Source organism: Staurois parvus, unplaced genomic scaffold (assembly GCF_062004578.1).
Source record: "Staurois parvus isolate SC_StPar_1 unplaced genomic scaffold, SC_StPar_1.0 ptg000636l, whole genome shotgun sequence".
NCBI classification, from domain to species: Eukaryota; Metazoa; Chordata; class Amphibia; order Anura; family Ranidae; genus Staurois; species Staurois parvus.
Genome location: NW_028318432.1, coordinates 6,535,302 through 6,560,417, shown reverse-complemented (window position 1 = coordinate 6,560,417; position 25,116 = coordinate 6,535,302). Strand labels below are relative to the sequence as shown.

The following is a 25,116-nucleotide window of genomic DNA, read 5'->3' as shown; positions in this document are numbered from 1 at the left end:
TTTCACAGATTTATTTGTAAAAAATGTTGAAAACCATTTATCATTTTCTTTCTACTTCACAATTATGTGCCACTTTGTGTTGGTTATCACATAAAATCCCAATAAAATACATTTATCTTTTGTTTGTAACATGGCAAAGGGGTATTAATACTTTTTCAAGACACTGTATATGCTCCCCCTCAATGAGAAGCTTACAGCTAAACTTCAAAGCAACATGTCGAAATTCTGTAAAGTCTGGAAACAATGGGTCTTAAATTTTCTTCCACATAATTTCTACCAGCAGCTATTGGAATTATGACGATATTCCCTACAACACAGATACACCTCCACTTGGTGATACTTCCCCTGGTCGGCCACCTCCCTCTGCCCCTCTCTTTAACCCTTCTCCTGCTGCTCCACCTTTCCTTTCTCTCATACTCTACTCATTGGGTTTATCGAATTAAGTATGCAGCTTGTGTGACCCCCACTGAACAATACACCTCCTCATTGTGCTGATTGATCCATTTTCAATTTCGTTCTGGTCTAAACAAATTTGTTACCCTATGCTATGTATGGTTACTGTTTTCGCTGTTTGCAATATATGTCATACGTATGTACATTATGAGTTCACTTGCTCACTTTTGGGCAAGGACACAGGGAGTTTGGGCAAGGACACAGGGGCCCCATGATCCCCTATTGCCCGGGGGGTCAGTAGGGGGCCCCATGAGATGCCCCTGGTACCTTTTTCATAGGCTTTTTTGAGTTTGGGCAAGGACACAGGGGCCCCATGATCCCCTATTGCCCGGGGGCCCCATGAGTTGTCAGTCCGCCCCTGCTTGTATGTTTGTAAAACTTCTCCTAATCTCAATAAAAAGTATCTACTTGCGGACCACCCATCGCCTTTTTACTGCAGGGTGTCCCTGCTGCATTGGGTCATGTACATGTATGTGATGCAGCAATTCCAGTAATCCCAGCATTTCTACCTCCCTATCTGTTCTGTCATTCGCTACAGCACAAGTCAGTTAACTGATCCCAGACAATGATTTATGCTTAGGACCTGCTGATCGACTTAGCAAATGACAGTACAGAACCCTGTGTTTACTAACAACACAGGGCTCTGTACACAGAGCAGTGATGTGACTGTGTTTTCTCCCTGCAAATCAGGGAGAAGACACAGCCACATCTGTTACTAAAAGCAACACACATTACGCCTTGTTTGGCACTCAGTTAACCCTTTGATCGCCCCTAGATGTTAACCCCTTTCCAGCCATTGTCATTAGTACAGAGACAATGTATAGTAATATCACTGATCACTGTTTTTCTGTCACTGGAGATGTCTGTTACCCAATTCCAATCTAGTGTCAGTCAGTGTCAGATTGCCTCTGTACTATCACATCCCACTATAAGTTACTGGTCACCGCCATTAGTAGTATAAAAAGATATAAAAGATATACAGTAGTTTTTAGATGCTATAACTTTCACACAAACCAATCAATAAACACTTATTGGGATATTTTCTTACCAAAGGCATGTAGTAGAATATATTTAGCCTAAATTTATGAAGAAATTTTGTTTTTTTTTATTGGATTTGTTTAATATAGCAGAAAGTAAAAATATATATATATTTTTAAATTTGTCTTTTTTCAGTTATATAATAGAAAATTGTGTTGATCACATACCAAATAAAGTAAACACTGTTTGTGTGATAAAAAATTTCATTTGAGCACAGTGTTACATGACTGTGCAATTGCCAGTTAAAGTATTGCGAATAGCAAAAAGTGCTCTGGTCATGAAGCGGGTAACATTTTCCGGAGCTTAAGTGGTTAATGAAGAAGAAGATATATATTCACCTGTGCAGTTTAAAGATGCCCTGTGGCCTCTGGCAGGTCTGAGGCAACAGCAGAATCTTACAACAGACTCTTCCTTTTGCTGTTGGCCACATTGGGTGGTCTAAGGGACAATTGGGAGGTGAGAAAAGCAGTCTACAGTGAGACCATAGCTAATGTAATTGAGTTTTGCACTCATATTGTTGGGGTACTGGCTGCTCCAGACATTAATCATCCTGAAATCTGTTTGTCGAAAGATCATTTTGTGGTTTTCAGCTTGTGACTTTGATGGCTGCTGCTTTAATAAGAAATCTAATGATTATCTCAATTAATGACTATCTCAATTATTAATTAAAAATAAGGATTGGCAACTGCTTTTACAGAGATTTTTTCGACTAGTTTAAATACCATTTTGCCCATTAACAAGCAAGTGAGTCAAAGGTACACTATAATGCCCTCTAAGAAAACCCTACCCGGCCAGATTTTTGCCTGATCTACACAGACACTGCTCAGATACTCTGTTTGGTCCAGGATCAGGCCCTGTATAGCCACCCTTAGAAAGTCTGAAGACAGCCGGATAATAATTGAGACGCACACGAGCAGGGGCATATTTACTACAAGGTATTTGCCTAGGGCGGCATTTTTCAGGGGGGCAGCACCGCCCCCCTGGAAGAAGGGATAGAAGAGGGGACACATGCAGCTTGGGGACCAGGTGGGATCTGAGAGGCTGTGGGCTGCTTGACTCTCGTTCCCGGGGATGTCCAGAGCTGTGAAGGTGAGGGTCTCTCTCGCTGGGAGGGGAGTGGCCAGTGTATGGGGGCGACGGTAGTGGAAGGCTCTCTCGGGTGGGGGGGCAGGGGTGATGTTGGTCAGTTTCAGGCTCTCTCCGGGGGGGGGGCAATTTTTTGTTGCCTAGGGCAGCACAAAACCTAAATACACCACTGCACACGAGTCTACTCTACACCCAGAACCTCAGCTATTCCTGTCAGATGCATCTTAATTTGAGGTCTTCAGAGTGAAGAATGGTCCCCGCTCCAGAAATCCTATTATTTTTTTTTTTATACAACAAACACACTCTAACACATTTAGAAATAGTCTGACTTAGAAGAGGGAATTGGAAGCTTGATTTTGCTTTTTGGTCAGCTATAGTCTGCTAAGCTCTTCCCAGCCTCACACATATTATCAGAGGGAATGTGCTAAGAAAAGGGAAAACAATGTAATCAGTTGGGATAATATGTGTGACTTCTGTGCATCAGATACCTGTGTTTGAGCTTTCTTTTGTTGACAAGCAGGTAAAGAATTGCTGTGACTTCAGAGCTTTATCTTCAGCATTTGTGTCTTGTCTACTCATTAAGAAGAGTCTTAATGATCACTGTGTCAATAGTGCCAAATTACCAGACTGTGAGAAAGGTCCTCTTGAATACATAGACTCAAGTTAAACTAGATAAATGCTTCTGCAGTACAATATGAGTCTTGAAGAAGGCATTTCTGTTGCTAGTTATAGATGTTAAAGTAGCCAATAAACAGACCCATTATCATCCAAAAAATGTTGTTTATGGCTATTTAAACACAGGGATATCAGACTGCCCAACACTTCTCCTCCATTTCTTGGCCTTTTGGCTATGAACAAGTGTAGTATCTGTACTTATCAGATTTCAGGAGAATGAAAGTTGGTACCTCTTAGGATAGAGGAGTGCCCATTAGTATTTTCTTAATGTAATAAAGTGGGAACAGTGGGAGGGATCCTTCTCCTCCCAGGTTGCATTTGGCCCGGTACACCAGGTTTGTCTGTGGTTGAAGACAGGGCTCTCCCTAAGTTCTAATACCCTTCTGGCATGAATAAGTTGCATTTTTCTGGCTAGGGGCTGGGAGGCGCAAGTTGCTCTCAGGGATGTGTTCCCCCCCCCCCGGGAGTGGTAACTCAGATGTGCCAGAAAATCACTATGGGTATGGGGCCCCGCTGTGTTTTCACTGGCAGGAGGACATGTCACTAATTGCTTTTCTTGCATGCACCTTTTTGGGCAAGCCTTGTGGCTAGTCCAAGAGTAATTTTTATACCGGGCCCCCTGCTGACCTGGGCCCCATAGAGGAGAACTGGCGGTACCCCCTTATCCATGGCCCTGTGTGCAGGCCTCCTATGACAGCATCTATTATTCCCTGCACCAGTTTTAGGGGATCAACTCCTGCACCAAATTTTCATATCTGGTGGATTGCTAGACCATTTCTAAAACAGGTTTCCACAGTTGAAAGAATAAATATTAAAATGGCTGTAGTCCTGACTACCTTTACTTAAAGAAGACACTTCCAAACACTTCTGACTGCCTACTCTGCAATTAACCACTTAATTAATGTGCCATGGCTGCAGCGCAGCGAAATATGGCTACAGCGCAGCTCTCTTGTTCTGAAAAGGCATCTATAGATTTCCTCCCAGAACACGCCTCCTGCATGCCCCAGGCATGCTCTGTGACTGCTGTGTCTTTTGGATGAGGCCAGTCACAGCAGCCCTTTACCATGTGATCAGCTGTGTCCAATCACAGCTGAGCCCATGTAAACAAATGCTGGTTATCGGCATTTCCTTTCCTCACATGCTGTCACTGTGTGAGGAAGAGAGAGCCGATAACCAGCAATCTTGACAGGCCACATTTACATTGATAATAAGGGCACTTATCAACAGTGCCCTGATTATAAGTGCAGCTTATAAGTGCCACCTCGTTAGTGTCTGTCAGTGCTGCCTCACCAGTGCCCATCAGTGCAGCCTCATCAGCTCACATCAGTGAAGAAAAAAATTACGTATATTTGCTAAATGTTATAACAGAAACTTAGAAAAATGTTTTTTTTTCTTCAAAATTTTTGGTCTTTTTTCATTTGTTTAGCAACAATGAAAAACCCAATGGTGATTAAACACCTCTAAAAGAAAGCTCTATCTGTCTCAAAAAAATGTTAATATTTTCATATGGGTAGCTTTGCATGACCTCACAATTGTCATTCAAGGTGTGACAGCGCTGAAAGCTAAATATTGGCCTGTGTAGGAAGGAGGTGAAAGTGGCCGGTATTGAAGTGGTTAATATAAACGCTCAGCAAGGCCAAGCATTCATGGTTATGCCAAGAGAGTGTAACAAGGAAGCTACATGGAAGCAAGGGCTTATGAAAGCGGAAACAGTGATAAGATGGGGTTTTCTTATCTGCCCAACTGTTTCCTCTAAGAAGTATCAGCGGCTTCATTGGGCATTCATAAGCATGTAATCATGTTATCTCATGTCTTTGCATCCTTTAACCTGCTCAGCTTCTATGCGGCCATTATTATGTACCCACAGATAATGAATGCCTGTCTTCCAATAGCTGCTACTTTGACAAGATTGAATTAATTAAAAGTTTCAAGTTGACCTATCATGTCTTTGGACTGAACAGAACTTTATTTTTATATTTGTAATATATTATATACCACCTGTATATTGTGCAATGCTTTACAGACTATCAAGAACTAATCATGACTCCTGAAGGAGCTTACTTTCTGCTGTCCCTACCACCATACGGACACTCTCCAGGTTGGATAGATGGTAATGAAAAATTATATTATGGGCGAAAACACACGCAAACATAAAGTGAAAGTGTGAAAACTCAATGAGATGGTATATCCAGCTGAAATGTAAAGCACCCCCTTCCTCAACATAAAAATCCCCTACCTGCAGCTCTGCATGCTTATATCAAATCATCTTAGTTTCTATATTAAAAAAAAGGCATTTGGTTGTTTCCTTACATTTAGAGACCATTCCTTGTCTCTAGAAGCACTGGTGATGTAGTAGTTCCCTCGTGATGTAGCCAGGGCCTCAGAGATGCATCATGGGAAGACTACCTCACCCAGTTGCTCCCTTGGAAATTTCAAAAAGATCTAAAAACACTGAGGCAGCAGGCTTTGTGAAAATTAATATTTGTATCATTCTCAAAACTTTTGGCCAGGACTGTAGTGTGAAGCAGACTTATAGGGGGCTCAGGACAGTAAGAGCTTGTTTACATTTGCAGTTTGAGGGTACAGTAAAACCCCATAGTTGAGACGTGTTTTCACCACACACCCCAACCACTGGTGTAGCATCAGGGGTCCCAATGGCAACACCATCCCATGTTCCAGGGGGCCCTTGCAATCTCCCTGTCACATTCTGTTTTACACTTGGACAGGAGGGGTGGCATATACAGGAGCCAATCCTCTCCATTTTCCTTCTGCAACCACTGAAAGCTGGCTTCTCTTCCTCTCCCTCCCAGCGACTGCAGGAATAAAATTTTCATTTTGCTATTCAAAATAAAAAAATTGAACTTCTGAATCATTTCATTTCTTTGTGGCCCGCAACCGGTAACCATATTTAAGTGGCCCTTACTCTTCAAAAGGTTGAGCACCCCTGATATACTGTATATGGGGAGCTCTTTTACCTGCCAAAGGATTTGTAACATTTTTTCAGCCAGTCCAGAGATTTGCACAGCCCCGACAGACAGGGGTATGTTTGACCTCTGTAGAGAGACCACTGCTTCTATACAGCAAGAGTCTTACTGTAGCATGCCGGTAGGAAAGACTTTTCTACTCAGGCTGTAACTGATACCCAAAGAAAACAAACTGTAAAGTCATCCAACTTTTGTTTTGATGCACTTGGAATGTAATTAGCGATATTAAAGCTGAAAGTTCATTTGGGATTTTCTTTTGACGTGGGGTTGCCAGACATGTACTTTCTGCTGTGTGGCAGGCAAATTTTACTTACATGATAGTCCTATGAATTAATACACATCCCTCCGATTCCTCCTGTACTGAATTGTATTGTAACTGTGCTGTCTGCCTTCATGTTGTAAATTGCTGCGCAACCTGTTGGCGCTATATAAATCCTGTATAACAATAATAATTATATTTTAGTATTGATGCTGTATAACATCTTAAATTTACATCTCTTGCATCTTGTCTTCTAAGAACACCAGAAAAAAACACAAGCTCTCTGTTATTGTCCAGAAGTCTGGTCTTGCTTTCCAGCTGTGCTCCTGCAATAATCTGTCGGAAAGTGTGACCAAACACATTAGTGTAGTTAAAGTATAATTAAATATATCTGTGGTCTAACACTCACCCTTCTCCTAAATTAAATATTTCCTTTCATATAAACGATGAGTTAATCAGACTAATCTGACACTTGACATGAGCTTGCCTAAATATATTCACTCAATGAACCAGCGAACCCCTTGACTTAAAATTTCTTTGTCTGCTGTATTAAAATCCACAAGGGCCTCTTTGTTGACATGTACTTTAGGGGTTTTGTCCACCCCTTTCCCTGTCCCTTATTCATAGGGGACGCAGACACAGTCAAGCCTACATTGTTGTCCATGTAATAATACTAGTGACTCTTTAAATGGGTTTTTTTTTTATTCACACTTTACCATTAAAAGGCAGAAAAGGCCTTTTGGCCGTGGCCATACAAGCATAATAAATTGTATATGTTTGCAATGCTGAATGCACTTGGTCCATATGCTGCACTGCATAGCTACATGAATAAGCATTTACCAAATCAGCCCCAGCACATTAAACAGAAAAAAACAATCTTTATTCATGGTAACTTATCAGTTTCAATTAATCAACCCCAACAATGGAATTTCTGATGTGCTTAAGCGACTTGAAAGCAATAGGTCATCTCCAGGGCAGGCTTGTTGGGTCTTTGTGTCTTGAGATTCAAACAAAGACACTTGCAGCGATATAATGAGCACAATTTCTCAAGATTCTATAAGTAATATTCTTTTGCATTTTCATGTGATTGGTGCATTTTAGAAAGTTTAAGTTCACTTTTCTTAGGGTTTGTTGAAGTTTGTTTGAAGGTTACAGTGTAAATGACTAAGGGAAGCCTGTTCTTTCAAAGGGGAGTTAGATAGAAGCTTGACCATCCTTTCATTGCTAGTGTGCTGCTATGTGAATGAGCATTGTGCAAGGCCATTCCAGTGGTATTGAAAAGAGCTAACCATTGGCTTGATTTGGTTACACGCTTTAGCAAAGAGCTCCCTCCTACGGTCCCTGACCTGTTTAGAAGAGGCCAGCTAAGTGTCATGTCGCCCCTCCCAAAGGGGAGTATCTGCATTCATTTCATCCGTATAAAAAATGACTGGGGACGGGAAGATTAGTGCTTTTCAATTGCAATTTATAGTAGTTTACAAAAATTCACATTGTTAGCACAGAAAATGTGGGAGTGATTCATCTCAAATCGCATTACCTGTGAAATGTCATTAGCCTTCCCGAGCATGGCTAGATTGATTTTAATAATTTCTTCAAAGTTGTAAATGCAACCTTTATATTTGTTGTATTTTTCAATAAAATATCACTTGTATATAAAAAAAAGTAATTTTACTAGTTCCTTTCATAACTGGGTGCAGCTGGAGGTTCCAACACACAGAGGTTGATTTACTAAAACTGGAGTGCTTAGAATCTGGTGCAGCTGTGCATGGTAGTCGATCAGCTTCTAACTTCAGTTTGTTCAATTAAGCTTTGGCAATAAAACCTGGAAGCTGATTGGTTTTTATCCACTTGCCCTCCGCCCTATAGCAGAAGTACTGCCACAGAGCAGGGCTGCGCAAAATCACGTATATATACGTGATTTGCATTTCCGGATAGGGGGTGCACACGCTCCCTACCCGCAATGCTATTGACTGCTGGGGATGTCAATCACCGGGTCCCGGCTGGCGATTCCCAGCCGGGACTCGGTGATCATCAGTAGGGATGGGAGGGGAGAGATCTGTGTGTAAACAACACAGATCTCTCTCCTGTCAGCATGGACATGCTGCTTTGTATCTCTGCACAGCAGAGTGATACAAAGCAGGATGTCTCCCTAGTAAAACAGCACACAATGTAAAACACACACAGCACACAGTTAACCCTTTGATTGCCCCAGATGTTAACCCTGCCCAGTGCCATTAGTACAGTGTCAGTACTTTTTATTAACACAGATCACTGTATTAGTGTCACTGGGGATGTCAGTGGCAGTTAGTCAGTTCCCATTCAGTGTCAGAATGCCCATCGCAGTCCTGCTATAAGTCGCTGATCGCCACCATAACTTGTATACAAAAATGTAAATAAAAATTCCAATATATACCGCCATTTGTAGACGCTATAACTTTCACGTAAACCAAGTAATTTACACTTATTGGGACTTTTTAGCAAAGACATGTAGCAGAATACATTTTGGCCTAAATTTATGCTGAAATTAGTTTTTATTTTTTTTTATTGGATATGTTTTATAGCAAAAAGTAAAAAATATTGGGGTTTTTTTTCCAAAATTGTCAGGGTTTTTTTTGTTTATAGCGCAAAAAAATAAAAAACACAGAGGTGATCAAATACCACCAAAAGCTCTATTTGTGGGAAACAAAATGACATAAATTTCATTAATTTACAGCATTGCATGACCGCGCATTTGTTAAAGTAATGCAAAGTCGTATTGCAAAAAATGGCCTGGTCAGGAAAATCCTCTGGAGGACAAGTGGTTAAGCAGAGCTGCACGAGATTTTGTGCACATCAGTGTCAGTAAATCTCCCCCACCAGTTTATATCATTCATATTAAAATAGAGTGAATCCTAACTGAGTGATATTTAGCTTGCTAATGAGCAGTAGGTTTGATTTACTAAAGACAAATATACCGTGCACTTTGCAAGTGCAGTTTCCCCAGAGTTTTGTAAATGAGATAAATCTTCACTTTGCAAAGAACACCCAATTCATGCAAGGAAAATAAAAAAAACTGCTTTTGCTTGCACATGATTGGGTGATAGTAAATGAGCAGAAGCTCTGCTGATTTCTAAGATCCGTAGCAACTGCACTTGCACAGTATATTTGCCTTTATTAAATCAACACCTCTGTATCATAGACAACTGCGTTTTTTTTAAAGCCGAGCTCCTGGCAACTAAAAAAATGATCCCTTGCAGATAACTTGTATTAGTTATATGAGATTTTAGTGAATAGGTTTAAAGTGGTTGTAAACCTCAGACATGAAATATGAACAAAGCACATCTTTCTATTCTGTATGCTTGCCGCTATCCAAAGCACTGAGTGTGATTTCTCTTTGCTACCTTGTGCCTCTGTTATCTGCATGATTCACTTCTGACAGGTTTTATCAAAACCAAGAGATATAAAGGTGACAGGGGAGAAGAGCTCCAGCACACAGCCTGTGATTCATATCCTTATAGCTGCATGTTCTCCATGTACTGTGTAAAGTTGGGGTTATCCTTTCCCTCCAGTCAGGTCTCAGAGCTCCCCTTATTAACTCTGCACTGTGAGGTATCAGATCCCTGCCCCTTGCTGCTAGAGTTGAGAAACAAATCCTTTGACCTGTGTGTTTTTAGAACAATCTACAGAAGGGATGGCTGCAGATAAACAAGTACAACTTACAGTATGTAGAAGGATTTGTTTCATTGCTGTGTCGCATTTGAGGCCAGTCACTTCAGTGGGTATATGTAAGGGCTTACAACCACTTTAAATATATACAATAAGCACTCTTAGATTGTAAGCTCCAAGGAGCAGGGCCCTCCTAACTCTCTTGTACTGATCTGCATTGTTGCTGTATTGTCTCCCGTTATATTGTAAAGTGGTGCTCTCCATTGTCAGAATACACTGATCAGTAGTTGCAGTCACTGATCGACAAAAGTTATCAAGCTTGGCCATTCAACAAAAGTCGATTGGGGTGGCTACACATAGATCGAAATGTGTTCAGTCCCTGCAGGACCAGACAAATTTCAATCAGTCTATGGCCAGTTTAACTTCACTTTAAAGCAAAATGCACTTATCTCCCCCCCTCCCGCTAACCTAACCTAGACCACTCTTCTCTTTACCAGATGCATACTTACCTTGATCTAATGGTTGTGGCCCCCAGTGTTTGTTTAAACCCTTCATGACACATCTTCAATGCCCTGTCTGAACCGGCACAGTAGCGCTCCATAGACTTCTATAGAGCTGTGTCCCAAGTATCTTTGGCTTTAGGAGAGGTCCCCAGGGACTGTGAGGATCTACTGCCTAAGCACTGCCAGGTTGTTATACCTATTTGGTTTAGTACTGCTCTCTGTATTTCTCGAATGTTTCTCTTGAAAAATGGACTAAATGTGCACAAAAAAAAAACATGTATAGTACTCACATGTTGTAATAATACTGTTTTTTGTTCCTTATGGTTTTACTAGGCATAAAAATGTATATCTCGATTCGGTATATATACATTTTCTTCTTTATCCAATGGACAGTCCCTGTTGGTCACAGCAAGAGTCATGTCTAGACGCTAGCTTATTGTCCCTCAGTGCTAAGTCAACAAAGCAAGCTCAGAGAGAATTCATCAAAGGTTTTTACGCCTGCTAGTGACCATTTGAACCAGTTGCTCCAGTGCTTTAAGATCTGTGTGAAGTAGTGACCAATTCTCAAGCCTTCTTCTGGTCTAAATACCCCAATGACCCATATAGATAAAAAGCTAAAGAAGGGCAATCTGGTAGAAGTCATTTTTCAGATGGCCAAAAGAACCTGTACTTGCTCAGATATTCAGTTATGTGGTAGAGTATTTCCAAATGTTTGCCCTAAATTCCAGTGCAATCGAAAGAGATCAAAAGGGCATCTCCATGTAGTAGAAGAGGTATTATACCAGCAATGGGCAAACTACGGCCCGGCGGACCTTGTAATCCGGCCCGCGGAGCGTGATAAAAAAAAAAAACAGCCAGGGCATGCAAACATTGGCTGTCAGGATGTGTGTAGGCGGGGCAGCGTGACGAACGTGAGGGGAGCTAGGCTCCTCTCACAGTCCGCCCTGAAGACCGGAACGGCGCGGGAACACGGCGAGAGGAACGCGCGGAGCAAAGGTAAGTAAATTGACACAGGGGGGACTTGGCTTACTACTTGGGGGGGAATAGTACTATGGGGGATGAAATACTATATGAGGGATGAATTAATATGGGGGATGAATTAATATGTTGAATGAATTACTATAGGGGGGATGAATTACTATATGGGGGATGAATTACTATGGGGGATGAATTACTATATGGGGGATTAATTAATATGGGGAATGAATTACTATAGGGGGGATGAATTACTATATGGGGGATGAATTACTATGGGGGATGAATTACTATGGGGGATGAATTACTATATGGGGGATTAATTACTATGCTTATTATGGGGGAATATTCATTCATCTACTCTTGGTCCGGCCCCCGGGTCCAATATATGAACCCATTGCGGCCCTCAAGTCAAAAAGTTTGCCCACCCCTGTATTATACTCACCTCTCTGGTAGCTGTATCTCCTGCCTACCTTTCACCCTAGCACTGCATCCTCCATCAATGTATTTGGCATTAAACATTTCCAGGAGTGTCAGATGCCTATGCCCTTCTCCTCGCACTGTGGTGTCTTCATTCAACCCCTAAGTCACTGCGGAGTCCTGTAGAAATGTAGGGCCAGAGGGAAGAACAGAGGCTTGCAGCACGACACAGGTATCCAAAGCTTCTGGAAATGTTGAACGCTGAAGGCAATGATGGATACTGCAGCATCGGGATGGAGGGAAGGTAGGTTACACAGATGCCAGAGAGGTTATTATAAGAGCTCTTCTCTTACCAGGAGCTTATGTTTTCATTTCTTTAAAAAACAGACAGGGACTTTTTAAAGTGAACATAATATCCATGAGAGAGAGATCAATTACTAATGAAAAAAGTAAGGTAAAGTGTCAACATATAGTGCTCAGAATAAATGAGTACACCCATTTTGAAAAGTAAGATTTTAATCAATATCTCAATGAACACCAGAACAATATCCAAAATTTTGACAAAACTGAGTTGTATAGAACATTTGTTTAGCTCATTACATGAAAGTAAGGTTAATAATATAACTTAGATTACAAAATCTTCATTTTTACTAAAATTAGTTGATGCAAAATGAATTCATGATACCATCAATGAAATGCAGCTCCCCAACACTAGCAGCACTCATGCAGCCCCACAGAAGGACACTGCCACCACCATGTTTCACTGTAGGCACCATGCATTTTTCTTTGCACTCCTCACCTGTGCAACACCATACAGTTTTGAAGCCATCAGTTCCAAAAACATTTATCTTGGTCCCATCACTCCAGAGTAGAGAGTCCCAGTAGTCTTCTTCTTTTTCAGCATGGACCCTGGCAACTTCTAGATGGGCTTTTTTTGCATGGGCTTTAGGAGAGGCTTCCTTCATGAAGAACACCCATGCATGCCATTCCTCTGCAGTGTACTCCGTATTGTGTCATGGGAAAAAATATCCCCAGTTTGGCTTTCTACTTCTTTTTTTTTTTTAATCCAAACAACTTTTATTGTCCAGATAATAGAGAAAATAGAACAGTACTTACAGAATCCACAATGACATTACTGCAACAGCAGGATTACACACAATTAGAACAATGTGGATACGCAGATCCCGTAATATGGCTTTCTACTTCTTCAACTAACTGCAGCGAACTTGCATGGCGATTTTCTTCAAACCTTCTCATCAGAAGACACTCCTGTCAAGGGGTTAACTTCTGTGGACGACCTGGACGTCTCTGTGAGATGGTTGCAGTTTCATCTTTGTTAAATTTTTGTATCACTTTTGCTACAGTATTCTGACTGATAAGTAAAGCTTTGCTAATCTTCTTGTAGCCTTCACCTTTCTTATGTAAAGAAATTATTTTCTTTCTCAGGCATTGTGACATTTCTCTTCCATGTGGTGCCATTCCTGACAGCATGAAATGGGAAGGGGTTTTCTTTGTTAACCACATCCTGGCAACCCTATAGCAGATATACTGCTACAGGGAGGCAGGGGTGTGCAAAATCACATATATATATATACGTAATTGTGTGTTTACAGGCAGGGGGGTGCACGCGAGCCACACACGCGCCCTACCCACGCCACCATTTGGGCTGCAGCTGTCAATCACCGGGTCTCAGCCGGTGATTACCAGCCAGCGCCCGGTAATTTCTGAGGATCTCCGATGGGGAGCAGGGCTGCTTTGTTTACCAACAGTCCTCCTCCCAGTCGGCTTGGGCACACTGCTCTGGATGGCTGTGCACAGTGAAGTACCAATACACTGCCCCCCAGTAAAATATTTCCAGCACACAGTTAACCCTTTGATCGCCCCTCATGTTAACCCCTTTCTGCCCAGTGCCAATAGTACAGTGTCAGTGCTTTTTTTAGCACTGATCACTGTATTGGTGTCACTGGGGATGTCTTGACACCAAGTCAATTCCCCCCGTTTCAGAATGCCTGCTGCAGTCCCGCTATAAGTCGCTGATCGCCGCCATTAATAGTAAAAAAAAAAAATTCCAGTATATATAACACTATTTGTAAGCGCTATAACTTTCACATAACCAATTAATTTACTTGTTTTGGGATTTAGACATAGCAGAATTCATTTTGGCCTAAACTTATGATGACATTTGATTTTTTAAATTTTTTTATTGGACATGTTTAACCACCTCCCATCCAACCGTTGTATATAAACGGCCGGACGGTGGCAGTGCAGGGTCGAGTGGCCGTTTATAAACGGCCTCCCCGCCCACCTGCTTGTGCGCGCTCCCTGGGAGCGCGCAGCACCGTGATCGGTTGCCCGCTGTGTCCTCCGGACACAGTGGAACACCGATCGTCGTACGGGACCTCTCTGCGAGGTCCCGATCATGTGATCACTGATTGGCCAATCAGTGATCACATGCAGAGCAGTAAGCAAGTCACTTCTGACATCATTGTTTACTACGTGTGAAATCTGTGAATGATCACAGAGGTCACATGGTACAAGGCTATTCACAACAGCCTTGTACCATGTGACAAGCTGTGACCAATCACAGCTCACACAGTAGTTCTCAATGGCTGCAAGAATGCAGCCAGAGAGAAGGAGAAATGATTGCTTCTACAGTCTTTATGAGTGTAAATCCAATCAGTGTAAAAAAAAAAAAAAATCTTCATCACCCCCCACAAGTAGTGCAATGTCACCATGGTGACACTGTACTGCTAGGGTGACAGTATGTAAAAAAAACATAAATAATAATATAAAAAAAAATAAAAATGTAAAAAAAATGTTTAAAAATGATAATTTTTGGTTATAAACTAATTTGGGTTATTTTTTTTTTTTTACTAAAAAGATAACGGGATACATTTTGGACAATATTTATGATGAAATATTGTTTATTTGCAAAATTGTATAAGAAAAACACTTTTTTTCAAAATTTTTGGACATTTTCATTTACATAGCAAAAAAAAATGAAAATCCCAGTGGTGAATAAATACCACCAAAATAAAGCTTTATCTGTCTCAAAAAAAGCTAAAAAATTCATATGGGCACAGTGTTGTATGATCGCGCAATTGTCACTCAAAGTGTGATAGCGCTGAAAGCTGAAAATTGACCTGGACAGTAAGGGGGTGAAAGTGTCCGGACTGGAAGTGATTAATAGCAAAAAGTAAAAAATACAGTTTTTTTCTCAAATTGTCAGTCTTTTTTTTTTTATAGAGCAAAAAATAAAAAATGCACAGGCAATCAAATACCACCAAAAGAAAGCTCAGTTTGTGGGAAAAAAAGAACGTAAATTTAATTTGGGTGCAGCATTGCATGACCGCGCATATATCAGTTAAAATAACACAGCACCGTAACGCAAAAAATAGCTTGGTCAGGAAGGGGGGGGGAATCCTCAGGAGAACAGGTGGTTAAGTAACACCTTTTTATAATCAACTGTCTGCTGGACACCTGTTTAATGACCTCCTGCCCGCCATATTGTAATATGACGGGCTCAAGGTGGCTCTCTCGTTCTGGCAGGACGTCATATGACGTCCTCCCATTCTCACTGCACATGCGCGGCTCAGGGAGCGTGCAGCGCAGGGATCGGCGGTGCGCTGTTTCCTGATCACGGAAAGAGCTGAAGATGTCGGCTCGGTCATGTGATCAGCTGTGTCCAATCACAGCTGATCACATGTAAACAGGGAAATGCCGGTTATCGGCATTTCTCTCCTCTCAAACTGTCACGCTGACAGCTCAAGAGGAGAGAAGAGCCGGTAATCGGCTTTCCGTGGAGGGGACATGTACACTGATCATCAGGGCACTGATGATCAGTGTGCCCTGATGATCAGTGTGGCCCCAGAAGTGCCACCTGTCAGTGTCCATCAGTGCCAGCAGTCAGTGCTCACCAGTGCCTCGTGCCAGTGCCACATCAATGCCACATATCAGTGCCTACCAGTGCACATCAATGCCACATATCAGTGCCCATCTGAGCTGCCTTTCAGTGTCACCCATCAGTGCCAGTCAGTGCCACCTATCAGTTCCAGTCAGTGCCGCCTATCAGTGCCAGTCAGTGCTGCCTATCAGTGCGCATCAGTGCCGCCTATCAGTGCCAGTCAGTGTCGCCTAGCAGTGCCAGTCATTGCCACCTTACAGTGCCAGTCATTGCCGCCTAACAGTGCCAATCATTGCCACCTTACAGTGCCAGTCAGTGCCGCCTAACGTTGCTAGTCAGTGCCCCCTATTAGTGCTGCCTGTCAGTGCCATATATCAGTGCCATGTATCAGTGCTGCCTTTCAGTGCCCATCAGTGATGCCTGTCAATACCCATCAGTGCCACCTACCAGTGCCTCCTCATCAGTGCCCATCAGTGCCACCTATCAGTGTCCATCAGTGCAGCCTATCAGTGCCCGTCACTGCAGCCTCATTAGCGCACATCAGTGAAGGAGAAAAATCACTTATTTACAAAAGTTTATAACAAAAACTAAGAAAAAACATTTTTTTTTTTAATTTTCAGTGGTTTTGGGTTTGTTTAAGAAAAAAGAAAAAACCCAGAGGGGATTAAATACCACCAAAATAAAGCTCTATCTGTCACAAAAAAATGATAAAAATGTCATATAGGTACAGTGTTGCATGTCTGCGCAATTGTCATTCAAAGTGTGACAGCGCTGAAAGCTGGAAATTGGCCTGGGCAGGAAGGGGGTATAAGTGCCCTGTAGGCTTCTGGTTAATGAATAACTAGACTCACCTGTAGTTGAATTCTTGTTAATTAGGATTTTATTGTCTAAAATTTAGCTTTGCTCCTTTTTTTTTGCAACATGATCTTGAATGAATTTGTTAGGAAAAATACTTTTTATGTGTGCAAATGAACAAATCTTGTTTGCAATTAATGGCCCGCATTTGTGGGAGTATTTTGTAGTAGAGTGTCCCAAAGAAAATAAATGTTGATTCTGAAAGGAAAGTTAAGTTTTTCTGACGAATCTGTTGGGCTGTACTCATTTATGCTGAGCACTGTACATTGCTAACAGTCTCTTAGATTGTAAGCTCCAAGGAGCAGGGCCCTCCTAACCCTCTTGCATTGAACTGTACTGTCTCCCTTTATATTGTAAAGCGCTGAGCAAACTGTTGGCGCTATATAAATCCTGTATAATAATAATGATAATAACAGTTTGGTTCTAGGTGTTGGACTTGGTACACAATAAATAAACATATCAGGAGGTTTCTGTTTTATCTGGTAAATTGAGTGTGTGTGATGACTGTGAGATTACAGCATCACCACAACAGTATAAACTGGCAAAGCATAAGGCTAAATATTAACCACTTCAAGCCCGGACACTTTCACCCCCTTCCAGTCCAGGCCAATTTTCAGCTTTCAGCGCTATCACACTTTGAATGGCAGTTGCACGGTCATGCAACACTGTGCCCATATGAATTTTTTAGCATTTTTTGAGACAGATAAAACTTTATTTTGGTGGTATTTATTCACCACTGGGATTTTAATTTTTTTTGCTATATAAATTAAAAAGTCCAAACATTTAAAAAAAAAAAAGCGTTTTTCTTATGAAATGTTGCAAATAAATAATCTTTCTTCATAAATCCAAAATGTATTCATCTATCTTTTTAGTGAAAAAAAATAACCCAAATTAGTTTATAACAAAAAATTATAATTTTTTAAATAATTTTTTAACATTTTTATTTAATTATTTTATATTATTATTTATGTTTTTAGGGGTTTTTTTAACATACTGTCACCCTAGCAGTACAGTGTCACCATAGTGACACTGTACTACTTGTGGGGGGTGTTGAAGATTTTTTTTTCTTTTACACTGATAGCTTTTACACCCATAAAGGCTGTAAAAGCAATAATTTCTCCTTCTCTCTGGCTGCATTCTTGCAGCCATTGAGAAATACTGTGTGAGCAGTGATTTGTCACAGCTTGTCACATGGTACAAGGCTGTTGTGAATAGCCTTGTACCATGTGACCTCAGTGATCATTCACTGATTTCACTAGTAGTAAGCAATGATATCAGAAGTGACATCTTGCTTACTACTATTCATGTGATCACTGATTGGCCAATCAGTGATCACATGATTGGGACCTCACACAGAGGTCCCGTACAGCGATTGGTGTTCCGCTGTGTGAGCATGCACAGGCAGTTAAGCGAGAGGACGTTTAGAAACGGCCACCCGCTCCTGCACTGCTCCCGTCCGGCCATTTATGTACATGGGCAGGACGGAAAGTGGTCTGGTCTTCTTCCAGGTTTGGCGTGAACATCCATCTTGTTTGGCTAACCCAGGATGATGTGACTCTCAGGCATATTCACAGGCGTTAATTTGTCCTGGCACTGAGGCATGCTGGGATTGCGCACTGAGCTTCATAATGCACTTAGGCAGCCCACAGGAATTTAATCTCACTTCTTGTTTTTGCTATGGGTCAGTAAGTAAAGGTAAGCCAACCCAATGGGGCACAGAAAAGACAGGGGTTATAACCCTCCCTTACTCTATCCAAAATGGAAAAAAAAACAGTTTTGCCTATAGTTCTACTTTAAATGGAAATTCCAGCATACTGCATGTTTGCAACATAAATACCAAAATGAACATTTCCTTAGGGAAGAGCAGAGTTATTTATGTAAAATTGAATGATTTTGCCAAAGCAAAGGCTTTGAATTCTGGTGGTCTGCCTAGGTGCATTATGCAGCTCAGTGCGCAATCCCAGCATGCCTCAGTGCCAGGATGAATTAACGCCTGTGAATATGCCTGAGAGTTACACCATCCTGGGTTAGCCAATCAAGATGGCTGTTCACACCAAACCTGGAAGAAGACTAGACAAAAATGCAGACGAGGAAGTTTGCAGATGTCATATCACTGAAGGGGAGGTGAGTATTGTGTAGTTTATTTCCAATTGAAGAACTCCTGTGTGCAAGTATACGTTACATTCTACTGATTTGATTTAGATCTCCTGTAAGCATTTAATGCAACGAATGGGCAGCACAGTGGCTAAGTGGTTTCGCTTCTACTAGGGGTCGTCGGTTCTACACCCAACCATGGCACCACCTGCCTGGAGTTTGCATGTTCTCCCTGTGCCTACGTGGGTTTCCTCCCACACTCCAAAGACATGCTGGTAGGTGAATTGGCTCCTGTCTAAATTGGCCCTAGTATGTGTATGTATGAATGTAAGTTAGGGACCTTAGATTGTACGCCCCTTGAGGGTTAGGGACTGATGTGAATGTACAATATATATGTAAAGCGCTGCGTAAATTGATGGCGCTATATAAGTACCTGAAATAAATTAATGGTAAATGCACAATAATGTTTGTATAATACAGTTTAACGTATTTTGATGCCCACAAATATGTATCTAAATCACATCTAAGCACATGCAGTAATGCTTGCCAAAAATTAACTTTTCTGCAAACGCATTAGTGTGAAAAGGATATTGAGCTGTTTGAGCTCTGCAATGTAGGAACAATGTAAACACTAGAGTACTAAGTCGGCCATAGATGTTTCAAATCTCAGATGGGTTCAGTAGGGACCATCCAAGATTCGAGCCATGCATGGGCAGGCTGAATGTATCCAAGTTAATCGATCGTTCAACTTGGGTACAACCAGCCTGTCGTTTTTTACATGTGATTATTGCCAGTGGCTATTATAGCTGCTAGCAGCAATCACTGTGTTCTCTCAGTGGGGATAGCTCCCCCAGCCCTCCTGCCGGGAGAACACCATAGCACCGCAGGAGAGATTCCTCCATCAACATTGACTGTGTTGATGGGGGATTGAGTCATTTCCTTTCCTGCAACCACTGATTGCAGGATACAAAAATTGCTCCATCTATGGATGGCTTTAAGCTGGCCATACATGGTGGTTCCTGATGAACTGGCTGAAATTTGAACTGAGCGTAGCCCTGTCAGCACCCTTCTATCTAACATTCTTCAATCTGAAAATCTGAAGGACCCAGGCTTAATATTGTCTGCCTAACAGCACCTGCACCCAGAGGGGATGGATAGATTTTTCCTGTTCAGCCTGGGATGCAGGTGCTGTTCAGCCAACAATTTTCTGTTTTTGATTTTCAGATTGAAGGATGTAGGGTAGAAGGGTACTGACAAGGCTACCCTCAGCTCAAATTTCAGCCAATTTATCAGGAACCAACTGACTTTCACTCCATGTATAGCTGGCTTTAGGCTGGCCGTAGACTCTGTTAGCTTCTATCAGTTTATCTTGGCTGCCTGGAGCTCCTATATCCACTAGCTAATTTCCTAATCCAGCCAAATATAGCAATATCAGTACAGTAATGCCGCGGTTTACAAATGCCTCGGTTAACGTAATTTTCGGTTTACGAATGAAAATCTATTGAAAATAATGCCTCGGTTTACAAATGTTTTACAAATTGTTTTTCGCAATACAAAGTGTATGTATGAAGTTAACAGAAACTTTATTTCTTTTACGAAACTAAAAGGAAACATTGTTTCTCTTAACTCAAAGAAAACTTTCTTTCTTTTAGCTGGGGGGAAAGTGACAGCTGAATTTCTGAGCTATGTCGAAGAAAAAAAAAAGTGGTAATTACATTTAAAAACCAGCACCATAATAAATAAAAATGTCAATCATGATGCCCACCGCTGCCACTGCCGACCTGAAAAAAAAAGGCTCTGCTCCCGACGATAGCTGCCAGCCCTCTGCCTCTCAGCTGGCTTGACAGTTCTTAAATATGTAAGGGAAGGGCCACACGGGGACATCACCCAAGTGACCCCGCCCCCATTGATGTCACATGGGGTGAGATCACATGCGTGATGTCCCCGCCCCTTACATATTTAAGAACTCTTAAACCACCAGAGCAGGCAGACGGCTGGAAGCCATTGTTGGAAGCGGAGCCTTTTTTTTAAATTCTTCTATCGGGTCGGCGGCAGCAGTGGCGGTGACGGCGGGCATCATGATTAACTAAAAGAATGTCCCCCACAGTTGATCCAACATCAATCATGATGCCCACTGTCACCGCCCCTTACATATTTAAGAACTTAGAGGCAGAGGGCTGGCAGCGGCGGTGACGGCAGGCATCGTGATTGACGTTGGATCTACTGCGGGGGACATTTTTTTTGTTTTTTCTTTTAATAAAGGACTTGTCAAAGACCGTGTCCTGTCTTTTTTCGCACTACACTTTTTGTTTTTTGTGAATGAGTAGGGGTACCATGTACCCCATACTCATTCACATGGGGGGGTGGGATCTGAGGGCCCCCTTGTCAAGGGGGCTTCCAGATTCTGATAAGCCCCCCATCTGCAGACCCCCACAACCACTGGCCAGGGTTGTGGGGAAGAGGCCCTTGTCCCCATCAACATGGGGACAAGTTGCGTTGGGGGGGGAACCCCCCTGACCCAAAGCACCCCCCCATGTTGAGGGCATGTGGCCTGATATGGTTCAGGAGGGGGGGGGGCGCTCGCTCGTCCCACCTCCCCTTTCCTGACCTGACGGGCTGCATGCTCAGATAAGGGTCTGGTATGAATTTTGGGGGGGACCTCTCACCATTTTTTTTTTAAATTGTGGCATAAGAGTTCCCCTCAAAATCCATACCGACCACGCAATTTTTTTAATTGCCAGTAATTCTTTTACATTCAGCTGTTAGTGGGGAACCCCGCTGACAGCTGAAACATTAACATATAGTTGTCACTACTAAAATACAGCATGACTTGATAAAATATAACTCATGCGGTATTTTAGTAGCATTTACTTTTTTCTGACCTTTGGAACGGATGAATTGGTTTTCAATGCATTCCTATGGGAAACGGCATTTTGGTTTACAGATTTTTCACTATACGAAAAGTCCTGCAGAACAAATTATACTCATAAACCGAAGTATTACTGTAAATTGTTATCTAATGTTTATGGGCACTTTTGCAGTTAAAAATTTTCTGTTCTGCATCACATGGAACTTATCTTTGAGATTGTAACAGGTTCCACATGAGCAACCAATCACAATTCACCTTTATTTATAATTTTCTGTTGCATTTGAAACAATGAAAGCCATCACCAATTTGGCTGTGTGTATAAAAGTGTGCCTTCACATGCAGTCATTGAGAACTCTTGACTGTTTCACATGCAAATACTTCAGTGCTAACAAGACCCCAGTGACAATCATAGTAGTGTTATTACAGATTATGTTCAGTTAGGAGACAATCATTTATTCCGTTTTTATTTCTGCCCAGTGTAGAAATTGTTAATCCTTTTAGCCGGTACTAAGGCATGCAGAGAGAGCATGTCCACTTAAAGCCGGCACAACAAGGGATTTTACTAATCAGATAAAACGCTGGAGCCCAGCGCAGCAAGATTGACAGTTGGATTATTCAGTGGCAGCAACTTGTAACTGTTGTCTGTTATTTTAGAATTGCAGGTGGTGTCAGACACTGATGAGGACATCGAAGGAGTTCCGCCTCTGCCGCCCCCACCTTCTGAAACATTTATTGAGAATTAGTTCAGAAAAGTAAAGTTCTGTAAAGTTCTGTTAGTGAAAGTGTTTTATTATTCTGTGCTTAAAATGTTTTTTAAAAATGTGAATGTTTTGTTTGAGTACTGAAGCAATTATGGTCTATAATTTGTCTAGGAATAACAGGTTTCTTTTTGAATCGTGTTGGCATTTGTTGTTACATAGTGTAAAATAAGACGCAACTCCATCTAGTTCAGATATTCCCTGGATCAACAATGTATGGTGTAATTACTTATAACTGTTAATTGCCAGTTATGTTCTGTGCAGTTACTTTCTCCATCAGCTCACAACCCCAATCCCCCCCCCCCTTTTTATTATTCTTTGTATCACTTGACCCTTCCTCTTCTCTTAGATTGTAAGCACTAATGAGCAGGACCTTTTGATTGCTCTTTTATTGAATTGTATAACTGTACGGCTTCCCTTTATTCTGTAAAGCGCTGTGCAAACTGTTGGCACTATACAAATCCTTATATATTCCAACAACAATTCCTTGAACATATAAACAAATGTATAAATTTGTGTAAAAGTGAAAATCAATAAACCACATTAAATAAAATATCCATATTAATTAAAAATTTGACAGCATCAGTGAAAAGTGCAAATAGTGCTGAACACCAATATTGGTGCTCCGCGCCCCTGATGACGTTGGATGTCAGAAGGAGCTATCGCTCGTGATGTCACCACACATGCCAGAACCCAGAAGTGACCGATACAATTCCCCAAACCAGTATTTCAATTACAATAAGCACTTGTTGTTTTTAACTATGTGAGTGGCTAGTATTTTTTAAATACATTTTGTATATAGTTTACACTATGTTGCTATTCCCTGTTTTCTTTTTATGTTATGGCTGAATAACCTACTTTATTGGATGTGGTATTTTTGTGACCTTACGTGGAGATCTGGAGGTGGCACATGTTCCCCAACAGATGACTTTATTGATACAAAGTGTCCACTTACTCTGGTAAGAGTTCTACATATTCAAGGTGGTGGTACATTTTGGGGTTTGGAATATCCAGTTAACAAGATTTTCTTCACAATATTGCTCACAAGCTTGGAAGATTTCCTTTCTTTCATTGGTCACAAGTTTGGACTATATTTCACTTTGTTTGGGATTAACACTTTCATTGATCCAGCAGAGAAACAACTACAATACCCAAGATATCCAGTATGTGATGTCACAACTTCTGGTTATGATGAGGCAAATATTTTAAAATCTAGATTTTGAGAGAAGGGCTAAAAGGAAAACAATTTGGATGGAACTATTTCTCACGTATGATCAATAGAGAGAGGCTGTTCGGTGTTTGTTGAGTCTCTCACATGTGCTGACCTCAACCTAAAGTAAACACAATGCCCAGCACTGCAGGCCTCCTTGTGGAATTTATATAACACAGCTATGCTTCCAAGATTCTTAAATCTGCAGACCAGGCTCCAAACCCAGGGCACCTCACTACAACCCCAATGTAAACTAAAATGTAGACAACATGTATATGATAATCCACAACAAAATAGGCCTAACAAGTCAGCATATGTGAAATCTACTTCAGATATGCTATTCCAAAAAGACAATATGGTTGGGTACGAGAAGACCATATGTTGTTCCGAATACCCAAAAGTGAGGTACCATACTCCCATATATGATCAAGGCTAGGGAAGGCCCTACTGCACACACATCCATATGAGAGAAGTGATAATGAGAAGAAGAGAAGGATCCCTCGGCCCAGACATCCAACCCCTAGGAATCCCTCAGTTACTGGCTAGATTGAAAATATCTAACCCAGGGATTCCAAACTTTTTTATAACTAGTTTGCTTGTCCTGGAGGATACTTGCCAATTTTTCATGAATTATAATCTAAGATATTTTGAGTTTGGCCTCGGCAACGTTGACCATGGGAGATTTCCACACTTGCGCTATGGTATTTTTTGTCGCCAAAAAGATAAAAAAGGTAAGGGTTCTAAAATGTCTGGGAATCTCATCCGAAAGGTCAGTAAATAATGTGGTCTTCATATTTTTTGGTACATTCAACCCCGTTAACGAATAGAGAAGATTAAATAATCTGATCCAGAATCATTGGACCTTCAGACAGGACCACCAGTCATGAAGCAGATTTCCCTCCTGCCTGCACCCTCGAAACACAAGGACGAGGCATCAGGGTAAATTTTAACTAACCTCGTTACTACAAGGTAAACCCACTTTGTGGTTCGGAACAACACTTTGTAGTTTGCCACCACCAAGGAAGTGTTAAGAATTCCTTTGTGCATCAAGGTCGACCAGCTTTTAAAATAGTTTTTAATACTGATGGGCTACCTAAGTGTTCATTTTTCTAAACACTGGAGTTATGCTTTAAGGATTAAGCTTAAGAACTGAATTTGCTACTACATTGCTACACATCACTTGAAGTGCTTTCTAAAGCATTGTCTATAGCAAGCAAGCCTTCTTCCACCCTATATAACTTGCACCAAGCCATTGTTGAATGCCTAGCAAGTAGAGCCTTACAAATCTCCTGACTCTTTCCCAATCTTCACAGCAGTGTTGCCCTAGAAACCTGTTAAATTCCCCTAAACAAACTGCTATATATCAACACCTTGTTCTCGTAGTCTTT

General features: G+C 41.4%; 1 protein-coding gene and 1 pseudogene across 1 annotated transcript in view; both read left to right on the top strand.

The window, feature by feature from the left end:
* The window catches only part of CUNH10orf67 (chromosome unknown C10orf67 homolog), a 196,609-nt gene extending 173,280 nt beyond the window's left edge, over positions 1 to 23,329 (top strand). The window contains exon 16 of the mRNA XM_089693700.1: positions 22,415 to 23,329. Within this exon, the coding sequence (XP_089549826.1) occupies positions 22,415 to 22,503 (89 nt within the window). The 3' untranslated portion in view covers positions 22,504 to 23,329. The remainder of the gene's footprint in view (positions 1 to 22,414) is intronic.
* LOC149449122 (U2 spliceosomal RNA) lies at positions 3,406 to 3,612 on the top strand (annotated as a pseudogene).
* Positions 23,330 to 25,116: the final 1,787 nt, after the last annotated feature.